A 19,475-nucleotide genomic window follows, 5' to 3' on the forward strand; every position below is an offset into this window, starting at 1 on the left:
GACAGCTTTTAATTTGGCGCGCGTTTTATTTTTGTTTGTTTACATTTTTTAAGAATCATATGCTTTTTATATAGCTAGTGATAATGTTTCAAACCTTTAATGATTTCACCCATAATTGTTTTCTAAAATTGAACGAACTTGTTTCTGAATCAAATTTTTTGCTTGCAGAAACTTTTAAACATTTCAATTTTACTCAGCAACATTTGACAACATACGCTCAGTTCAAACTTTCCATTTTCCAATGAAATAATTTGATCATTTAATGAATTGAATAGACGCGTATATTTCAATTATGTCTCAAGAAGAACAAATAAATCAGTTGAAAATGAAAATTAAGCTATGGGAAACTGATTTCAATAAAATTAACTCGAAAAAGCCAGATAAGGTTTGAATAGATTTATTTTCTATTTTAATATTTTTATTTATGCTTGAAAACAAACGAAACAATTAGAATTTTATTTCAGATGTTGTAAACAATGTTTAATAAAAAAATAGAATGAAAATTTCTCTTCAAGTTAAACTATTTTTATTGTGTTTGTTTGGTCATTTAGATTTTTAATTGTTCTTAATTATCGTATTCCTCAAGTTCTTATTATTTTGCGAGATGTTTTCTTTTCTTTTTTTTTCAGGGATGTTTATCTTCTAAGAACAATTGGGTTAGTTTTTATTTTCGTGAAATAAATCAATCCACCAAGTTTTTAATCAATTGTTAATTTTTAACTCTAAAAAGCAAATAAATGGCCCTTGTACGAGCCACCTATGTAGACAATGGATAGATTTCATGAAAATAATTTTTGGAATACAGGGGTCTGGCCAGAGCAAATTTGGGTCCGTTAACGGATCGTTCACAAAAATCCGATCAACCAAAACGGACCTTTCACAAAATCCCTATCAACCAAAACGGACCCTTCACAAAATTCTGATAAACAAAAACGGGTCTTTCACAAATTGTTTATTGAAAGAGCAAATCTCAAATTAAAATAATACAGCATATTTCCTGTATAAAAACGATAATGTTTGGAACCTTTTTTAAAGTTATATTAGAGGAATCAACTTGTACAAAATCAGCTAATTTTGCAAAAGAAAAAATATCGGCACTCTTGTGATGCTTCTGCAAGCCATAAATAATCACTACGGCCAATAAATATAATGCCTGTTGTTGGTTTCTTTGAAAGAAATTAACAGCTGAAAGTCAGTTTGGTTTATAATTTTGCTTGTTTGTTTAATGCAGCGATGTTGATGACTTCTTTGAAAAAGCGTCAACATTCTCTGAATAGGCGTAGTTAGCACTTTTCTCCCCACTCATAATTTAATCTTCAATAATGTACAGTGAAAGAAACTTAGAACTGAAAAGGATAGTAGGGGTGGGGGGGGATGTGATCGCTTCAGGTAGGGTTACAAAATTCAAACTTATCGCCAATCGCCACTTAGTGTCTGGTGGTGCAATGTTAAACTGTTATTTTGGGAGAAAGTTATATGGGTTTGGTTTTTCGATGCTAAAAAGGATAATTAACTTTAAATAAACTTTTATTTACCGTTTTTTTTCTATAGATGCCTACATTTTGAAAAACACAATCTTTTTACATCCGATATGAGAATCATATTTTGTTCTTTTTTTCAAGCCAGTAACTTCGCTTTATTAGGATGCAAATAAATGAAAAATCTCTTTATTTTTGTAACAAAGCTTATTTCAAGTTTTTAAAGCGGAATTCCATTTTCTTTTATGAGTCAATAATTAAAATGCTGAATCGATGGTTTGTTTTTTATTTTATTTATTTATTTATTTTTCCTTCAACTGTGTCCAGATATTAATGATATGTTTATCATAGAACTCTAAAATGCAATTTAAAAATAATTTTATCAAAAAAATTTATTTTACAAGCCGTTTTTATACTTTTAATGCCTTCACTTTAAGGACTGCAATCTCTTTGCATCCGCTGTGTAAATCTGATTTTTCGAATTTTCAATGTTTAGTACGCTTAGTTAAGAGGTAAACAAATAAAATATTTTTTTATTTTTGTAAAAATCACAGAGTTTATAAGGTTTAAATGAAACTCTGCTCTTAAACAGTGTCTTGGGTTAAAAAGTTAAATGCTGAACCCCTGCTTGAATTTTTTTTTTCTTACAGTTATTTTAAATACTATACAAATAACATTTCTAGTATAATTTAACATGATGTAGAATGGTAGATAAATATTGATACTTGAGGGGTGCCCATCTTCCAGGGAGCGATGCCTCCCCCCCCCCCTCTCCCCAAATACTAGAAAAACACTCAAGAATGATATTTTTAACAGAAAAGAGAGAAAACACTCAACTTTAAGTGTCAATGATTCAGTTTCCACCATCTCAAAAGTCTAAATTTACGTTTTTACAATTTTTTTTTTTTTTTTTTTTTTTTTTTTGCAAAATTATTTGATTTTTCACAAAAATAATTGATTTTTCACAAAATTACTTGATTTTTCACAAAAAACGGACTTTGTGAAAAATCCTGGACAGACCCGTGGAATAAGTGGAAAGCCTCTACAATGCCTAAATAAGAGGATAGACTGACATTTTGAAAAAAATAATAATAATAATAATAACGAAGTTGAGGTAAACCATCATTTCTAAATCTAAAAATCTGTCGATCTGTGAATTTTGTGGTTAAATGTATTTTTAAAGTATCATGTGGGCAAGTATTCATAATTTCATTCATTTCTTTATTCTCTTTTGAAAGAAAGCAAAGCTTGTAGAAATTACTCAAATATTTTTTTTTAATATGACTGAAAAACATGCAATATCTTCTAAATTTTGCATTATAAAAACCTGCTCATTACAGTGACCAATTTTATCTGAATTATAGAAGTCGTTATAAGCCAACTGAATATAACCTACTTTTTATTTAGTTATTCGGAGACAACCAGTAACATTTTCTTAAAATTTGAGCATTTTATTTCACGCTTTTTTTTCTTATTGGAAGAAAAAAAATTAGAACTGCTTCACTCAATGGTTCTTGAAAATATCAGTCCTTTTATGGCTGTCAATTAAAACTAGAAAAGAAGGCAATCTATGCAACCTAAAACTTGTGCTTCAAATTCATTTAACATGCATTGAGCTACTTCTATAACATGCACTCACTCTTGATGGCAAAATTTAGCAGAGAGCCAAATGTGAAAAGATTATGTTAAGTAACCAAATATACAAATACAAATGTGACTACCAGCAACAGGCTTTGCTGGGCCCAGCTAGGCTGGTCCTACTCAGTTTATAAGTCCCCAATGAAGCTCAGTAACCCTCTTAAAGCTATCCACCCCCTTGCTCATTACCACCTCTTCCTTTAAGCTGTTCCAAGTGCTCATGACCCTACTAAAGAAGTAATAATTCCTTTGGAACATCGTACGATGGTACTTTTTCCCTTCCAGTATGCTTTTTTTGACTTTTGCAACCATAAATTGTTTTCAAGTAGAGTTCCGGACTACATGTGCAATAGAAGTTCAAGAGTTTTTAATGAATAACCAACATTACTTTATATATTTGCACACTGAAAGTAAAAAGAAGGAAAGGGGACTTTTTTTTTTTTGGAAATTAACAAAAATCTATCTGGTAGTGTATTCATAGTCATCTTTTATTGCAATTTTTAATCAGTTTATTTCCTTTGTTTTCCTTGGGGATTCAGAGGCGCATTTGCAAAAGAACTGCCTCCAGCCCCTACTCACAACTGATTGAATCTTTGCTTTTAATGATAAGCTATTAAAGTTTTTTTTCATTCATTTATAATAAAAGTTTATTAATATTTTCTTTAAAATATAGTAGCTTTATTAGAGTTGTAAATATGTTATTTGTTTTATTACATCCATTTTTCTTTTACAGGAAGACATTAAAACCGCCCCTGATGAAATAAAAGGTAATTTTTTTTTTATTTCTCTCTTTTAATTGTTTGAATCACATTTTTTTTTTTTTTTTTTTGAAATTAATCATTTGTGCTTTTATTTTGCCTTTAGAAGCTTACAGAAAATACTGGAAAATGAAAAACATTGGTGCTGTGAAAATTAGCAATTCTTCACAAATCGGAAAACAAAAATTACAAGTATTATTTGTATTACTAATTGTGACTACAATATTTATTTTATACATGTGTAAAATGTTTGTTTTTTTAATGCAAAATAAGGTTGCATGAGCAAACAAATAATTTGGTTCATAAAATTTCAGACTTGCCGACTCTCTTACCTTAAAGTTTAATGTCCTGCCACTAGAGAAATTTCTTCTGCATTTTATAGAATTAAAAAATTGTTGAACTTTGACTGTCAAGGTTATAGTCAAGAGCCTTTTTAACTTTGTGTTCATCTCAGTAGTGAGAATTTATAGAACCTAATGGCTATAGAATCAGCTATTTGTTTGACCAAAAATTTGGTCAATATATCTTTAAAAAATGCTAAAGCAGCTACTCTTGCAACTTCAAACAAACTTTAATGCTGATGTCAGTTTCTGTTGTTCTACAGTTTATGACAGACAAAAATAGATGATAAGAATTGATGTGACATTGTATTTTTACTGCAAAAATGTGCTTGAGTGCATCTGGTACTGATTTTGAATAAGAATAATTCTTAGTAGAATTTCTTGCAATTTACTTTATCAATCAATGTTGCTTTTAGAACTGGGATTTGCAACTTTGTTTTTTTTTTTTTAGTCCACAAATTATTCATAAGCAAAAATATCCTTTCTTCTGCTTACATTAGAATTGTTTTTAAGAATTATGCATAATTTAATTTATTGGTATGAAAATGCTAAAAAAAGCTGTGCCCAATGACTTTTGGTGATGCAATGTTCCATTTTGTCACTTTAGAAAATGGGACATTTCAGAATGTGCAGGGACAATGAGACTGCAAACGGAACTAGATGTTTCCATTCAAAACGGATCTTATGGTTATGCTGTATGAATCGGCTGTTGCACATATAAATATAATTTTAATCTAAATATCAAAGTGCTAATCTTTAATATTTTAGTATTTGTAAAAGGTTTTTTTTTTTTATATGCACATAAAAAAATCTAATTTTTAGCAGGATGATGTTTGGAATACTAACTTAAATAAAGTCCACAAACAACTTCATCTTAAATCAAAATCTGCAGTAGTTGAAAATTATTGTGAGAGAATGAAAAGGAAGATTGGTATTGAAAATCCCAATGTAAGTAACTCTATACTTTTTTAATGTATGTATGGAAATTTATGTTTGGATTTCTGAATGCAATTTCAGAGATGTAAACTTGACACACAAAATACTAAATGTGTTTAGTGAGCATATGTGTGAAGTAGGCATCGTAAAAAACTGGTGCACATCCCACATCATTTAAACTGGCTTGGAATTTCTTTTTAAACCAATGCATTGATACCGTATTAATTGCACCAACTACAAATCCAAGCACTGATGTATAGACACCAGAGTCTGCAGTGATTGTTATTTTGATCCTGAAGTTTTCACACCAATGTTTAATTATCAGAATGTCAAGCCAGTCTGACATAGAGATGAAAGTGTGAAGAATTAGTTATTGGAATCATTTGAAACAAATGCTAGTAGAGGTATCATAAACGAACAAAGACCCTCAATGTTTCTAAAACTTTTTGTTTAGCTCTGTAAAAAAAAATATATTGATAAAAAAAGTTTATATCTTCACTCTTCAAAAAAAAAAAAAAAAAAAGCTAAGTGCAAAGCACAAAATAGCAACTGAAATTGCAGACACTTATTTTGAGGAGCCCCTTTTTTAATGCAAGATGTCAGCTTGAGAATGAAATTGACTTTGATCCCATAATCTTACATATTTTAACATTGTAAAAATAGCCTCATTCTTACCACTGTTACCCCCAACCACATGTCTGCAATATTTATTGCTGTCTTATGCTTTTTAAAGCTTTTTTTTTTCTTTTTGATAATTTCTTGCTGGTGCTAAAATGTGTTTGCAAGTAATTGACATTTTTTATATTTATATATTTTATACATATTTTGTAATATTTAAACAAGCAAGTTTAAGTAAAGCTTTAAAAATAAAAAAGCATTGTGATGTATCGCAAAATTGTGATGTGAGGTTGCTGATGCATCATGAAACTCCTACATTGCCCAACCTTAGTGTGAAGCTATTGTTGACTTATTGCTACCAGTATTGTTTGTAGGTATTCATAACACATATCTTAGAGCCTGAGGTTTTTTTGTTTCATTAATTTTGTCATTGTACAGATCAGCTTTCCTCAACCTCTTTTGACTTACAGACCAGTAAAATTTGGAAACGAATCACATAGCACTGAGTTAATGATTTACTTACAATAATAGTTAAAAGTAATGATAAATAAATGTGCCTTTGAGATTTACTGCAGAATGCATAAAATTAAGATTTAAAAAATATAGTATAAAATAATAGTTTTTTTTATCTTTATTTGAATAAGGAATAAAAATTTAACACAGACAGGTAAAAATTACCTTAAATCAATGCCAGACCAGCTGTTGGAATTCCTTGAAATTGCTCATTTCACAAATCTATTGAATTTTCTTTGAAGACGGTTAATGATACTTGGAATGTTTCAATATGTTTGTATATTCCTATGATTTCAAAGTAAATATTTTGAAAACACTAATGCAGTTTAATACTATTTATTATCTACGATGTAAAGAGTAAAACCAAACTAACTGTTTTCTGTGTACTTAAATGTTTTTGATTGCTCCGTTGTTAATTAGCTTCTTTTACAAACACAATTTGAAGTGTATTTTTCATTTTTGCATTACACTGTGGAATCTGCTTAATTGGACCACCGATTAATTGGACCAGCCGCTTATTTGGACCAAATCTTAAAGAACCATAACAAATCTCATTCTACAAGCCTAATATTTTCCGCTTATTGGAATCAAAAAATCTGTTTAATCAGACCAAGGAACATAAGAACAAATTGAAAAAAAAAATTTATTGGCCGCTTGCAGCAAGTTTCAAGTATGTCAACACACTTAATAGTTTGTGCAATAAAAATTAATAATGGTTCCTTGTAACTTTTAATTAAATTAAGAAATATTTTCAGGAAAAAAAATGGTTAACGAATTCCCCCCCCCCCTCATTACGTGGCAGCACTGTTCCAGCAGAGATTAAAATTTCAATGAAGTTTCAAATTTCTTCGGTTCAGTTAGCACATTCAAAAATACGTAAATTTTTTCAAAACAAAAGTTCAGTTGTAAAATTTGTAGTTTACATTTAATTAATGTCCGATCAGTACTTTTTATCTCTTATTTTTTCACTCTCACATTTTTAGTTACTACTGGTTGTTGAATTGATTTGATACTGACTGGAAAGAGGAACGAAAAACTTATAGGTCTGAATATCTTGTTAAACGAGTGTAAACATATTATTCGCGTTATTTTAATTTATTTTTCAATGTAAAAATTTCGTAAGCCGCAATTTTTCTTCTTTGTATGCTCACTATAGATATGGGGCACACAATAATTATTAAGGTATTTATGTGTTTTGTGTATAGCATGTTCGGTCACTTCACAGGTGCTGTTTGCTTAATCGGACCAGCTGGTTATTAAGACCAAAATGGCCCGGTCCCAAAGTGGTCTTATTAACCAGAATCAACTTCATTTCTTTTTTTTTTTTTTGGATTTTTTTAACTAATAATGGTACCTTAATTTGTAAAGTTGAGAATTTAGCATAAAATTTAAAGTGTTATCTCAGGTTTATTTCGGTAGATTATTAATTTTGCAGGCCATTCCTTGACTGCACATATTACTGTTTATTTCTAAGAAGTCGTGGGCTTTATAGAGTTTTTTTTTAATTTTTTTTAAATAAAAATTGGCAGTTTAAATGTTTTTTGTAATATTGTGGCCGACCCTTATGTGAATCACATTTGTCCTAAACAGTTTTGATTCAGTAAATGGGCTTATTCAAAAAAACCTTTTTTTTTCTGTTTTTGGCGATTTGATTTAATAAAGCGGTTGATTCAATTAACCGGCATCCACTGTGCTAGATAATTTTGAAGCACACATTTAAATATTTTAAGTTTCTTCTGAAATTATGTTGTTTAGATAAAGTAGTTCTTTATTTTATGTTATTTATTTATTTATTGTGTATTAATGAAAGTTTTATAGGTGTCCCCTAAATGTAAACTTTTTCTCCCCAGATGAACCTTATGCCTTTATCAAAACAACTATCAGGAAAAGACAACATAAATAATGAAAGATCTCTTAATGATTTAGAATATGGGAATGAAGTAAATGAAAGAGAAGAGGAGTCAAGTGTTTCTTTTGGTATCAAAATTAAAAAGTTACCGACAAAAGTTGAAAGTACTAATAGCTTTGTTCAAAAGTTTAAAAGTGTGAATATTTTATCTCCTGTTGTGAATGGAAATTGCAAAGAGTTATATTTTAAACAGAATATTGATCATAAGTGGCTAGAAAGGTGCAAGTTAGACTTAGAAAATAATGTAACTGATTTTCATGTTATTAAAAAAAATGCATCAGAACTTGATATAGAAAATAGTTTTGTCACTCAGTCATGTGATAGTGATAGTTTAGATAACAATGGCGGCAAACTTTTTCTAGCCAAACAGAAAGCTGTTGATTATTTAGAGCATGATACTGCTGAAATGATTACAACTAGTCAAAATAAAGGCATTGAAACTCCAAATAAATTTTCAACAAAGCAAAGTAATGATCACAGCGAGCATGATTTATATCAGCATAGGACTGAGCGACAGTGTAAATTGTCTGAAAACTTTCTTAACACTAGTGAGAAAGATGAAGGAAGTGATGTTTTCACTTTTAATGAGCCAGCCCCTCCTGAAAAGACAAGCAATCGAATGTCACAAGAACAAGAAAGTGTAGAATCGACTTCGGTGTTAAAAGTACATCACGACCAAACAGAGTTTCCTTCTCATGGTGAAAGTCAGGTGTTGAAAACTGAATCAGACTTCCTTGAAAATAATGAAAGTGATGACAAAGACGTAAAAACGAAAGGTATAAAACGAAAGTTGGACCAAAATTGGACAAAGAAAAGCAATCAAACTGCTCATTTACAAAGGTAAATATGCATGTTAACTGAAAATTACAAAAACTTTTAAATTTGTTAGTATGATGTTGTAATTAATTTTTTGCTTTCATTATTTTATTTATTTTCTCTTTGTATATTTAAAAGTGTTCTAGTGAGTGTTTGTTAAGCATCAGTAGATTGTAGCAAAAAGTAAAATCTTTGCTTGTTGATACTTAAAATAGTTGCCTAGCAAGGCTATTTTAATTTCAAAGCAAAGGTAGAAAATATGATATGGAAACAATTATTATTATTATTATTATTTCAATTTTAATCAAAAAATGAAAATCATTTTTATCAAATTAGTTTTTTAAAGAAAAACATCTTAGTGTAGAAGTGATTTCTTTATTTTTATATTTTTATTATTTATGCTAAAACTGTTCTAAAAATCTCTTTGTTTTACTTAAGAATCATAAGAATCTATCCTTTTGTTTTGTATTCATTATTGTATTTACAACAATCTTTGCCAATTATTTGCTGTTTAGTATTTGCTTTAAACTGTAGTAAATAGTAATTTCATGTGCAAAAAAAAAAAAGTAGTCTTTTTTATTTTTTCTTTAACTGATTAATTTACTAATTAATATTTAAATGCTTCTTTAGAAAAATTGCAGCAGGGACATTGAATGAAAATTATGTAAGAGTTAATATCAAGAAGAAGAAGTTTTCCCGTGGTCACAGGCCTGTAAACGCCGGCAAATTGAAATGGCAGAAGTGGAAGCAGTTAAGGAAACAATCAGACAATGATTCATCTACACCAATTTCAAGGTCAACTTGCTTCAAATGTGGTCAAGTTGGCCATTGGGCCAGAAGCTGTACAGCACTGTCTAGTAAGCTTAAAAAAAATGATATTTGTATAGTAAAAAGGATTTCCTGAATTTTAATTTCATAGTCTACTCAATGCTATAAACATGTAGCAGTCAGTATAGTATTATAATTTTCCTCGGACTATTTTCATTTACACCTTTTAATATATTTTTAAACATACATTTCGTAAATTCCTTTAGTTTATTGTATGGACATGGCTGTAATTTATTCATGCGCCTACACAAACACACACGCAAATTCATACACACACACGCTCGTGATTGCGAAAAACATAATTTGAATTCAAGATGCCAAAAATTCAAATTAATATATTTTTTTTTATCGTAATTTTTTTTCCGCTACGTGCGAAACGTAGCCGCCATTTTTGGTCATTCACGAGATGGAAGTAGACACAATCCTTAAATGCCTAAGTTTCCAAAAACAAAGCAGAATTAGATGTTTTCTTTTATTGCAAATTAATGAAAGTAACACAAAATAGGATGCAAACTGTTTTATTTTATCATTATTATTTTAAATGTTTTTAAGAAATTAAAAATTTTGTTCTTAACTTAATCTTATCCTAATTGCCTTGGACGCAAATGTGATAAAAACTTTTCAACTGAATTGTAGTTTCATGAAGATTTATTATTTTTTAATTGCTTTCATGCAACAAATTCAAAGAATTATTATTATTATTATTTTTTTTTTTTTTTTGGCGTTGCCGCCATATTTGGCCATTCCCAAGATGAAAGTAGACAAGACTTTTTAAGTGCGTAAATTCCCGAAAACGGCATTGGATGTTATTTGCAGTGCAAGCAAATGAAAACAACGCAAAATGTGCCTTTTTTCCAGAAAATTCATAAATATTTTCTGGAAAAAGAGAATTTAATGTTCAGAATATTTTTTATTCCAATTGATTTAGGCACTTATGTGCTAAAACATGACTATTTTGTCTTAATTGTAGTTTTTTAAGAATTATTAGTTATTTATAACTACTTTTATGCTATAAATTCATAACTCTACTCATTAAAGTTTTCACTTAGTCATCATATTTGGTTGTTTGCTTGATGGAAGTAGATGGAAACTTCCAAAAACAGAATTGGATGTTTATATCAATGTAAACTGTTGAAAGTAACAAAATGTGCAAAAAGTTATGAAATTTGGAAAGTTAACTACAGTGAAACCTCCGAATAGCGGACAGTCAAGGGACCAGAAGTTTTGTCCGTTATTGGCAGGTGTTCGCTATTAGGAGGAACTACTTGATTTACCTTTTTCAAAATGGTCTGTTGATTACTTTGTAGAACACAATCGAAACAATTGCGAAAGCTTTACTACATTTTATGTCAAGTGTAATTAATCTGTTTTTTCTTAATAAAGGTATACTGACAGCACACACTTGTCTTAAAAAGCATTTAATCAATTAAAGTAATCAGTTAAAACAGTTTGACATCTCTTTTTTGCATTATCTCTTTTTTGCATCGATTTGGCGGAGCAACCCCCCCCCCCCCCTCGCACACTTTTTATGCTTAATTTATTTATCTCAAGTATCACTATTGCATGATTGACAGTTGGCAATATGACCTTGAATATGGGCAAATCTTTTTCATGTTAAAAATTAAACAACCCAACGAAACCACGCCGCCATAAAGCCGACTACTACCGGCGCCGGTCTGCGCAATTGCATCTTCCGAGAGCCCCAGTTAGAAAAACCGCCTAGTTTCCTCTTTTTTATCTTAACTTTTGAATAGTTACTGTGTACAAAATTCATTAAAATCTTAAGAAAAACGAACGTTAATTGTTAGACTGACATCAGTTTTCACTTATCTGCTTCAATGCTCTCAAAACTAGCCGTTGCAAAATTATGACTTTTTTTTTTCTTTTTCATTTTTTGCTGCCCTCAAAAAGTACCATGCCTTTTAGTTCTTTTTTTTTCTGCCCCCAATTTTTAAACCCTAATCGCTGCCTCTGCCCATTACCACCCTTTTAATTCCAAGAAACAGTGATAAGGAAATAGGGGGGGGGGGTGGAATATCAGTTGTGGAGGATGAAAAACTTTGTAAGGCAAGCAGTTACTAAGATATTCTGTGAAAAGAAAAAAAAACCGGAAGTGATACGATCGCAAAAGAATTTTTTTGTGAAATAACTGTCCGTTATTCGGAGTGTCCGTTATTCAGAGTGAATTACATGGAATGGCCTATATTGAGGGACTGGGACTTGCAAAAATGTCCGTTAATTAGAGGTGTCCGTTATTCGGGAGTGTCCGTTAAGGGAGGTTTCACTGTATTACTTTCTGGAAAATAGAAACTGAAATTTTAATGTAAATATCCTTTAATATGCGAAAGGAAAACAAATGATTGTTGGCATTGGCCTATGATCGGCAGATGTTGCTTTTTGTTATATGCATTATATGATATGCCGATCGGTGTAACTAGTTAATCATATTTATACTGAAATTTTGCTTTGTATTTTGTTCAATATGTTTTGTGTTATATACTAATAAGAAAATAAAAAAAAAGTATTGTAATCCAAAAGCGAATTCTAAAAGATTGCAGCAGGACTACAACAAAACGCCATACTATTACATGTGACATCGAAGAAACACTACAATAAGTTGAAAGTACTCTGTTTTCAGCAAGTAGTAAACAAATTAAAACGAATTTGACCAAAATGTTTGAAAAAACTTCAAGTTTTAGGAGAGAAAAGAAAGAAAAAAAAACCAATTTTTTTTTTTATTTGTTCAAGTTTTAGTTCTTCTGCATTGCTGCTTTAAACAATTTTAATTATTTTGAAAATATTGCCATTTAAACTTAATTTTGAATGAAACAAATAACCTGGAATTTTCTAAAAAAACAACCTGGAAAAGTCAGGGAATATTTTTTTTTTTTTTTTTTTTTTGACCACAAGTGTATGAACCCAGTATTTGCTAAATAGGCTGTTTTTCATGGTATAAAGTTTTGTACAGCAACAGATATTACTAATTGTTTTGAAAGAAATATTTGTTAACATTCCAACCAAAGTTTCCTAACCCATATTTGTGTGTGCATCATGCTTAAATTTTCTATGTCAAGAAAAGTTTGCACTTCAAGTTTTCACACATCCAGAAGTTTGATATTGATTAATTTTTTCTTTGTTTAATAAATATTCATGAGGAAGCAATAAGTTCAATTAACATATGAATCAAAACTGGTTATTTTTAAATTTTCATTTTTTTTTCTTCACATTTTTACCTCAGTGTTGTGAAATAACAAACTTCAGACCAATAGACCAGGTAATACAATCATAAGTGCAAAAATGTCAATGTTAACACAATTTGAAATTTTAGAGAGATATGGTTTTTTTTTTTTTCTTTCTTTTTTTTCCAAGAATTTTCCTGGGGCTCTTGATGACCCACCTGATGGGCTACAAGACATTCCACTTTCTTTTTCATTTGGAGAACTTTGAAAATTTTAAGAATTACGTATAAGACTTAAATTCATAGGGTTCATATGCTTTTAACAAACCTTGAAAACTGCTTGAAATTAAAAAGTTTCATTTTCAAGTGCTTGAAAACCTTAGAAATTGTTTAAATGTATTTCTTTGAAATTAAATTTCAAACTTCGTGTGCAAATCATGAGGGTTGATGTGAATAATTTTGTTTCTCTTCCAATTGATACAATGATTTTTAATAGTTTCCAACTGTTTGAGAATAGAATAGGTAGGATCTTGTTTCGTCTTCAAAAAGTGAAATTGAAACAGGAAAAAAAATTTCCAACTACGTTAAAAGCATTGTATTGTATTAGGGTTTTTTTTTTTTTTTCTGTTGAAGAAACTAAAAAAAAAGCATTTTACTTTTTCAATAAAATGAATTTAAAAAAATCATTCTAGTTCAAGAAATAAGCTAATCCTTAATGAAAATTTTAATATTAAATAAAATATTTTTGTCATTCCTCTATCATCATTAAATAAATAAATTAACAAAAATCATATAATTATTATTGTTTCCAATTTACCACTAGTTAACTTAGAAAATATTTGTTATGATACTGTTTTTGTTATTTTACTTACAATATTGGTGGTTTTGATTTCATTAGAAATTGTGTCCAAAAAAAAACTATTATATCAAATTAAGAATATGAACTGCAAAAAATTCATTTTTGATTTTTATCATTACTTTTTTAAAATTAATTCAAAACTATTAATAATTTTGATTTTAGAGGAAAAAGAATTCTTTGAAGATGAAGAATTTGATGAGCCTGCTTTGCCAACTTTAGAAGAAGCAGCATTATTAGCCGAGAAAAAAATGTCAGATGCCCTAAAATCTGCTGTTGTCAAAATGTATGAAGGTAAATTAAAAGTTTTTCCCAGCAATTCTTTGAAGCATAGTAAAAATGCATTTTTTAACTTATATTCATGTTTTACTATATTAAACTCTGTACTTTCTCACTTTTTCCCGAGTATTTCCATTGGAATTGTTTTTGCCACTACTTTAGGAATTTTAAGACATACTAGAAAACTACTGTAGGAGTTACTTTGTGTCATACGAATAATAACGCTAATCAGAGTTCGCTAATATAGACCCGATATTTATTTTGGCAATATAAAAACTATAGGTATTAATCATATTAATATTGATCCTTTATTATTTAAAATAGCCAAAAGTTATGTTCTTAAAAAATACAATATATTAATACATCAAAGTCATAGTGTAATATAACATTCCTTTTTTATTTTATACTAGCTGCGTCGCCCGGCTTTGCAGGGTCTACCTCGAAAATAAAAGTTACATCAAATGACACATGTTCAACAATTAGGATATAGTCAAAAAAAATGCTGTCAGGGGTCGAAGTAGTCCTATATTTCCTATATTTTCAAAAAAGGCATCAAAATCGTCCTATATTTCCTATATTTTTCAAAAATGTCCTATATTTCCTATATTCCCGTTTTTTACCCAATATATCTTTTAAAAGGAACAGTAAATAAACTTTCTGACATCGGATTTTTCGTTGAAAATATATGCCCAAATGAATTTCAAATTAAAAAACTCAACTGACTAAATCCTACAACAGGCATCTTCACTCATTGGCTACAGCAATGTGACGTCACTCTATAGTGGGTGGAGTTTCGAGAACTAAATCTGAAGTTGGTTTTAGAATTTTGCGTTTGGGGGGGGGAGAGGGCAACAGCCATTTGTTTTGTTTTCCATCATGGTTTTCGTTGGTATATTTTGCGTTCAGTGCATTTTCTGATCGGAATGTTCTAATCTTCTTTTTGCAATCTTTTTTTTTCTTTTTTTGTGGAATTTTGGGATCGTGGAATGTTAGTTCCTTATGATGTTAAAACGTAGTTTGTGGTAATAAGTGGAATTATAATGGCAAAATTGCATCGCTCAACAAAATTTCGTGTGGAGTGATTGAATCAGGAGGACATTAATTTGTATAAATTTTGGTGCATGGTGCACTAAAGGAGAAGATGATTTTACCGCTTTTTGCCATTTTTGCAACTGTTCAGTGCCCATAAGCAATAGTGGATTTTCGCAATTGAGGCTGCATGCTAAAACATTTCAGCATAAAGAAAACTCTGAAAAACGCCAGAAGGATCCTTCTCAAGCTCTGTTTGTTTTTAATACAAGTGGTAAAGGGTTCAGTTTAGATATAAAATCAAAGAGCAGTGGAATTAGTACTTGGATCATAAGTGGGAAAGAAAAAAGAAAAATTTATCTTTGTTCAAATTTTGTTTAGTTATTTAGTCTGTAAAGTACACTGTTTTTTTAAAAATATTTCTTTCATCTACAGGAAAGTCATTTCAGATGTAAGTTATAATTTTGTTTGAAATTTTTTTTAAACGAAATGATTTATAAGAATAACTAAGTAATATATGATATGTATTTCTTTTTTCATAGCAAAATTATTCATATAATGTGTCCTATATTTGTCCTATATTTTTTGTGGAAAATGTCCTATATGTGACAAGTCGGTCACTTCTACCCCTGTGCTGTGAAATTGGCCATCAAAATAATGATTCTTAAGTTTCGTTAACGGCAAAGCTAAAAGCCCCGAACAAATTAAACGCAACCCTCCATTAACACAACTAAAATCCTTGATTATCATCTGCTAGCAGTCCAAAAAAAAAGGTAAATGGCCAAAAAAATAATCAAAAGGAGAAGTTTTACTTCAAAGCAAAAAGCAAGAATTTTATTTGTTCACTGTCGAAAAAAAATTGCAACAGATCAAAAATGATTTTGTTCACAATAATTTAAATTGAGCTCATTGGCAAATGATAAATTTCGGATTTGATATTGGAGTTCCATTAGACTTGAAAATGCTTTTAATTTTTTGCTCAGTGATTTTATAGCCTTGGTTTTATTTGAAATTTAAAGGAAGTAAATCGGTTTCAGGGGTATTTTTCACAGGCTTTAGAATGGGACCTAAATTCAAAAAATCAGATAATTATTTAGGGTAGAAAGAGCCATTTAATGCCATTTTCGGGACCTAAAATTCAAATTCAAAGGGTTTGGTACTTTCTTGTCATTTGCAACCCCACCCCCCTCCCCTTTCCCTACATTCCTTCTCCGGTGTTTAAGTACCTCCCTGCCAAATTTGGTCGAGATCTATTGTAAACTGGATTTGTATGGGAAACATACACTCATATATATACACATACTAGAGGACCTGAAAGATGTTGTTCTGTTCAAACTTTATTGAAAACTTTTTAAAAATTTTTAAACCGTTTAGTTGGAAAAAAATATGTAAAAAGAAATTGTTTTTCAGTTACTTTGTGTTACAATGTGTGTATTTATTTCAACTTAATTTATCTAATGACCACTGAAGCAATTGTCTTATTAACTATTTTTCTTACGTACTTGAAAGATCTTCATATCGTGCATGGTTTGTTCTTTCAATCACACTTATAGGATAAAAATCTTTCTCAGCTATTTAGTGTAAAAAAACTAACTACTCAATACATCTAGAACAAACGGAAAACCCTGCTGCAAAGTCCCCATATGAAAAATAGTTTAACTATAAAAAAGCTATCGTTGAAAAAAATGACATAAGTAAAAAAAAATCCGTGAATAAGCAAAAATCAGTCACCCCCCTCTCCCTTACAGTGTAAAATAACCTAACATTCTACAACTAAAATGACTATACACTCTTTTAAAACAAAAAACAATTTAAAATATTTTGCCTAATAAACAAAAATGACATTAAATTACATTTGGTTAGGAAAATCTGAGGCAATGATCCCACCACGCGGTTCAGCTACGACGACAGGAAGACACGTTTGTGTAAACCTGAAAGAACTGTGAAAGAAAGCCGATTTCTTCCAGTACTTTATTTTAAAATATATCATGGGACCTAAGATCATTGCTTTCAAAAAATGAAGGCTTCACTCTACATTTTATCTATTCTCAATTGACATATCACTGTGGGAAGTTTTCATTACAAAACGCAAAGCTGGCTTTTTTATTGTCCTTTGGCATGGATGTACTTCCTCTCTCTTGTCCTTGTCCTTTCTTTGTGTGAATGTGCTGTTATGCTGTGAATGGTTGCCTACCTATAAAGGGGTCCTTATGCCTTGTGTGTGCTATGGAAGTTGGACTTCACACCAAATTGTGGTACAGTTGGAAAAGTGTACCCCCCAAATTGCCGGCCTAGCTGGCACGACAACAACAACAATCAACTAATAGATTGGGCCCTATTTCATTTAAAATGGTAAGCATACGAACACTGTAGGGAACCACTGTATTTATATGCACCAAATAAAATGAAATAGTTATATTACTTGTTAGTACTGACTTACTGATAACACCATTTAAAAAATTCTAAAAGGCTGATGGTTCGTCATCCTTAGCTCAGTAATTTCGTCACTAAAAAGACGAATGGGCGTGTCTCACTGTTAAGCATTTTGCAAAAAACCGATTTTAAAGATTTCCAGTTTACTGTATCGCTTGAGAATCGCCACCAGTGTAACTTTTTTACTATTTACTGTAGAGATATGCCCATTGGTCATATTACAAAATCGACTTTGGACATTTCTGTGGTGGTCATAACTCATTTTTCGATTTTTTTGAAATATGTCTATTCGTCTTTTCAGCGACGATTTATTTGAGTGGTTTTGTGTTATAGGACATTGTGCATCAGGTATAAATGCATTTTGGATTATGTTTTTACATGTTTGTGTGTAGATTGTTTGTGTTCGACCTGTTTGAGTTGTGATATTTAAAAACTAGTTTGAACTTCTCATTTATTTATTTATTGATTTATTTTCAGATGCTTCTGCTACTTCATTTGAAGAAAGTTTTGAAACTTCTGAATTACCTCTCAGTCAAAACAACCATTGCTCTGAAAGGACAATAAAGCCTTTATATGATCCTCTTCCAAATGGAAATGTCATAAGTGAGTTGGTCAGTAATTTGATAACTGTGTGGAGTTATTATTGGAAACTGCTTGTAGATGTTTTGGCTAAGATAATGGGGTCGTTTCCAAAATTTTAAAGGTATTTTTTCTTGAAAGAAACATAGGATCTAACTATCTTTTAAATAATTTGTTCAAGTTTAATATTTTTAAAAAATTACTTAAATCAATGTGCTTTCATTGTTTACATTTCTTGCCGATGACATCACAAATGATGAAATGCCATTCTGTGTTGCCATTCACAGAGCAAAATATTTAATTCGCTTCTTTACTCACGTATATTGGCAACGATATGGTTGATAGGAAGCGTAGAGCGCAATTTTAATTCGCCTCTTGATTATCATAACGTGGAAACGCGGTACAAAGATGCGCCAAAGAGCATCATTTGTGACGTAATCAAGACCACGCCTTGTTTGAAAGATCAGACATTTAAAAAAAATTAATTAAAAAATAACTGTTGGGAAAATGAAAGAATTTTCTGGGTCCATGTTATATTTTTTGCTTATTCTATCAATTTCAGTGACTGAAAGTACTACTTTTGACTGAAGGAAACAACCTTATTACTTTAACTTTTTTTTTTATTAAATTCATAAGTTCAGACCGTGAAATTTGATAATTTAACATTTTTCTGTCCAACTTTTAAAAAACTTTTTATGCACTTAAAAGTGTTCTGAGATAATTGTAAGTTTAATTCATTTTTAGTTTTTGTTAAAAATTATTTTGTATTATGGAAGAAAGAAAAAAATAATCATGAGTCAATTTAAAGAAATGTCAGAATTTGAACAGACAGCATATGTCAAATGTGTAAACAGTAAAAAAAAAAGACATTAATTGGCAATAAAAGGAAAGGTACAGCAGCTTCTTATTACATTTAATTCATTTGTAATCACTAAACTTACTTTTGTAAAGGGATTCTTCTATTTAAATTATAGATTTAAACTATACAATGGCAAGTCTCTAATGTTTGAAAAAATGTGTGTGTGAATCTTCTCTGAACGAGAGCACTAATTATAGTTTAATTTTTTCACCTTTTCAATATTTGTTTCATATTTATTTAAGAAACTCCTGATGAAGTGTATGAAGCATTGGCTGAATTAGGATTTGAAAGCTTCAGAAGAGGCCAAGAGGTGGCTGTTATGAGAGTGTTGAGTGGTATGAAATTGGACTTTTCTTTTTAAGTTATACTTTTTTGGTACCATGGGTGAAACTTCAATACTCAGCTGCAGTAATACGACAAAAGAATA

The 19,475-nt window shown here is 30.1% G+C and overlaps 1 protein-coding gene across 1 annotated transcript in view; it reads left to right on the plus strand.

The window, feature by feature from the left end:
* Positions 1-292: 292 nt before the first annotated feature.
* Positions 293-19,475, plus strand: part of LOC129233445 (ATP-dependent DNA helicase Q4-like) — a 62,671-nt gene continuing 43,488 nt past the window's right edge. Inside the window, exons 1-6 of the mRNA XM_054867470.1 lie at positions 293-385; positions 8,385-9,031; positions 9,638-9,864; positions 14,035-14,163; positions 18,088-18,213; positions 19,291-19,383. Coding sequence (XP_054723445.1) covers positions 293-385; positions 8,385-9,031; positions 9,638-9,864; positions 14,035-14,163; positions 18,088-18,213; positions 19,291-19,383 — 1,315 coding nt within the window. The remainder of the gene's footprint in view (positions 386-8,384; positions 9,032-9,637; positions 9,865-14,034; positions 14,164-18,087; positions 18,214-19,290; positions 19,384-19,475) is intronic.

This window comes from Uloborus diversus, unplaced genomic scaffold, assembly GCF_026930045.1.
Source record: "Uloborus diversus isolate 005 unplaced genomic scaffold, Udiv.v.3.1 scaffold_421, whole genome shotgun sequence".
In the NCBI taxonomy this organism is placed as follows: Eukaryota; Metazoa; Arthropoda; class Arachnida; order Araneae; family Uloboridae; genus Uloborus; species Uloborus diversus.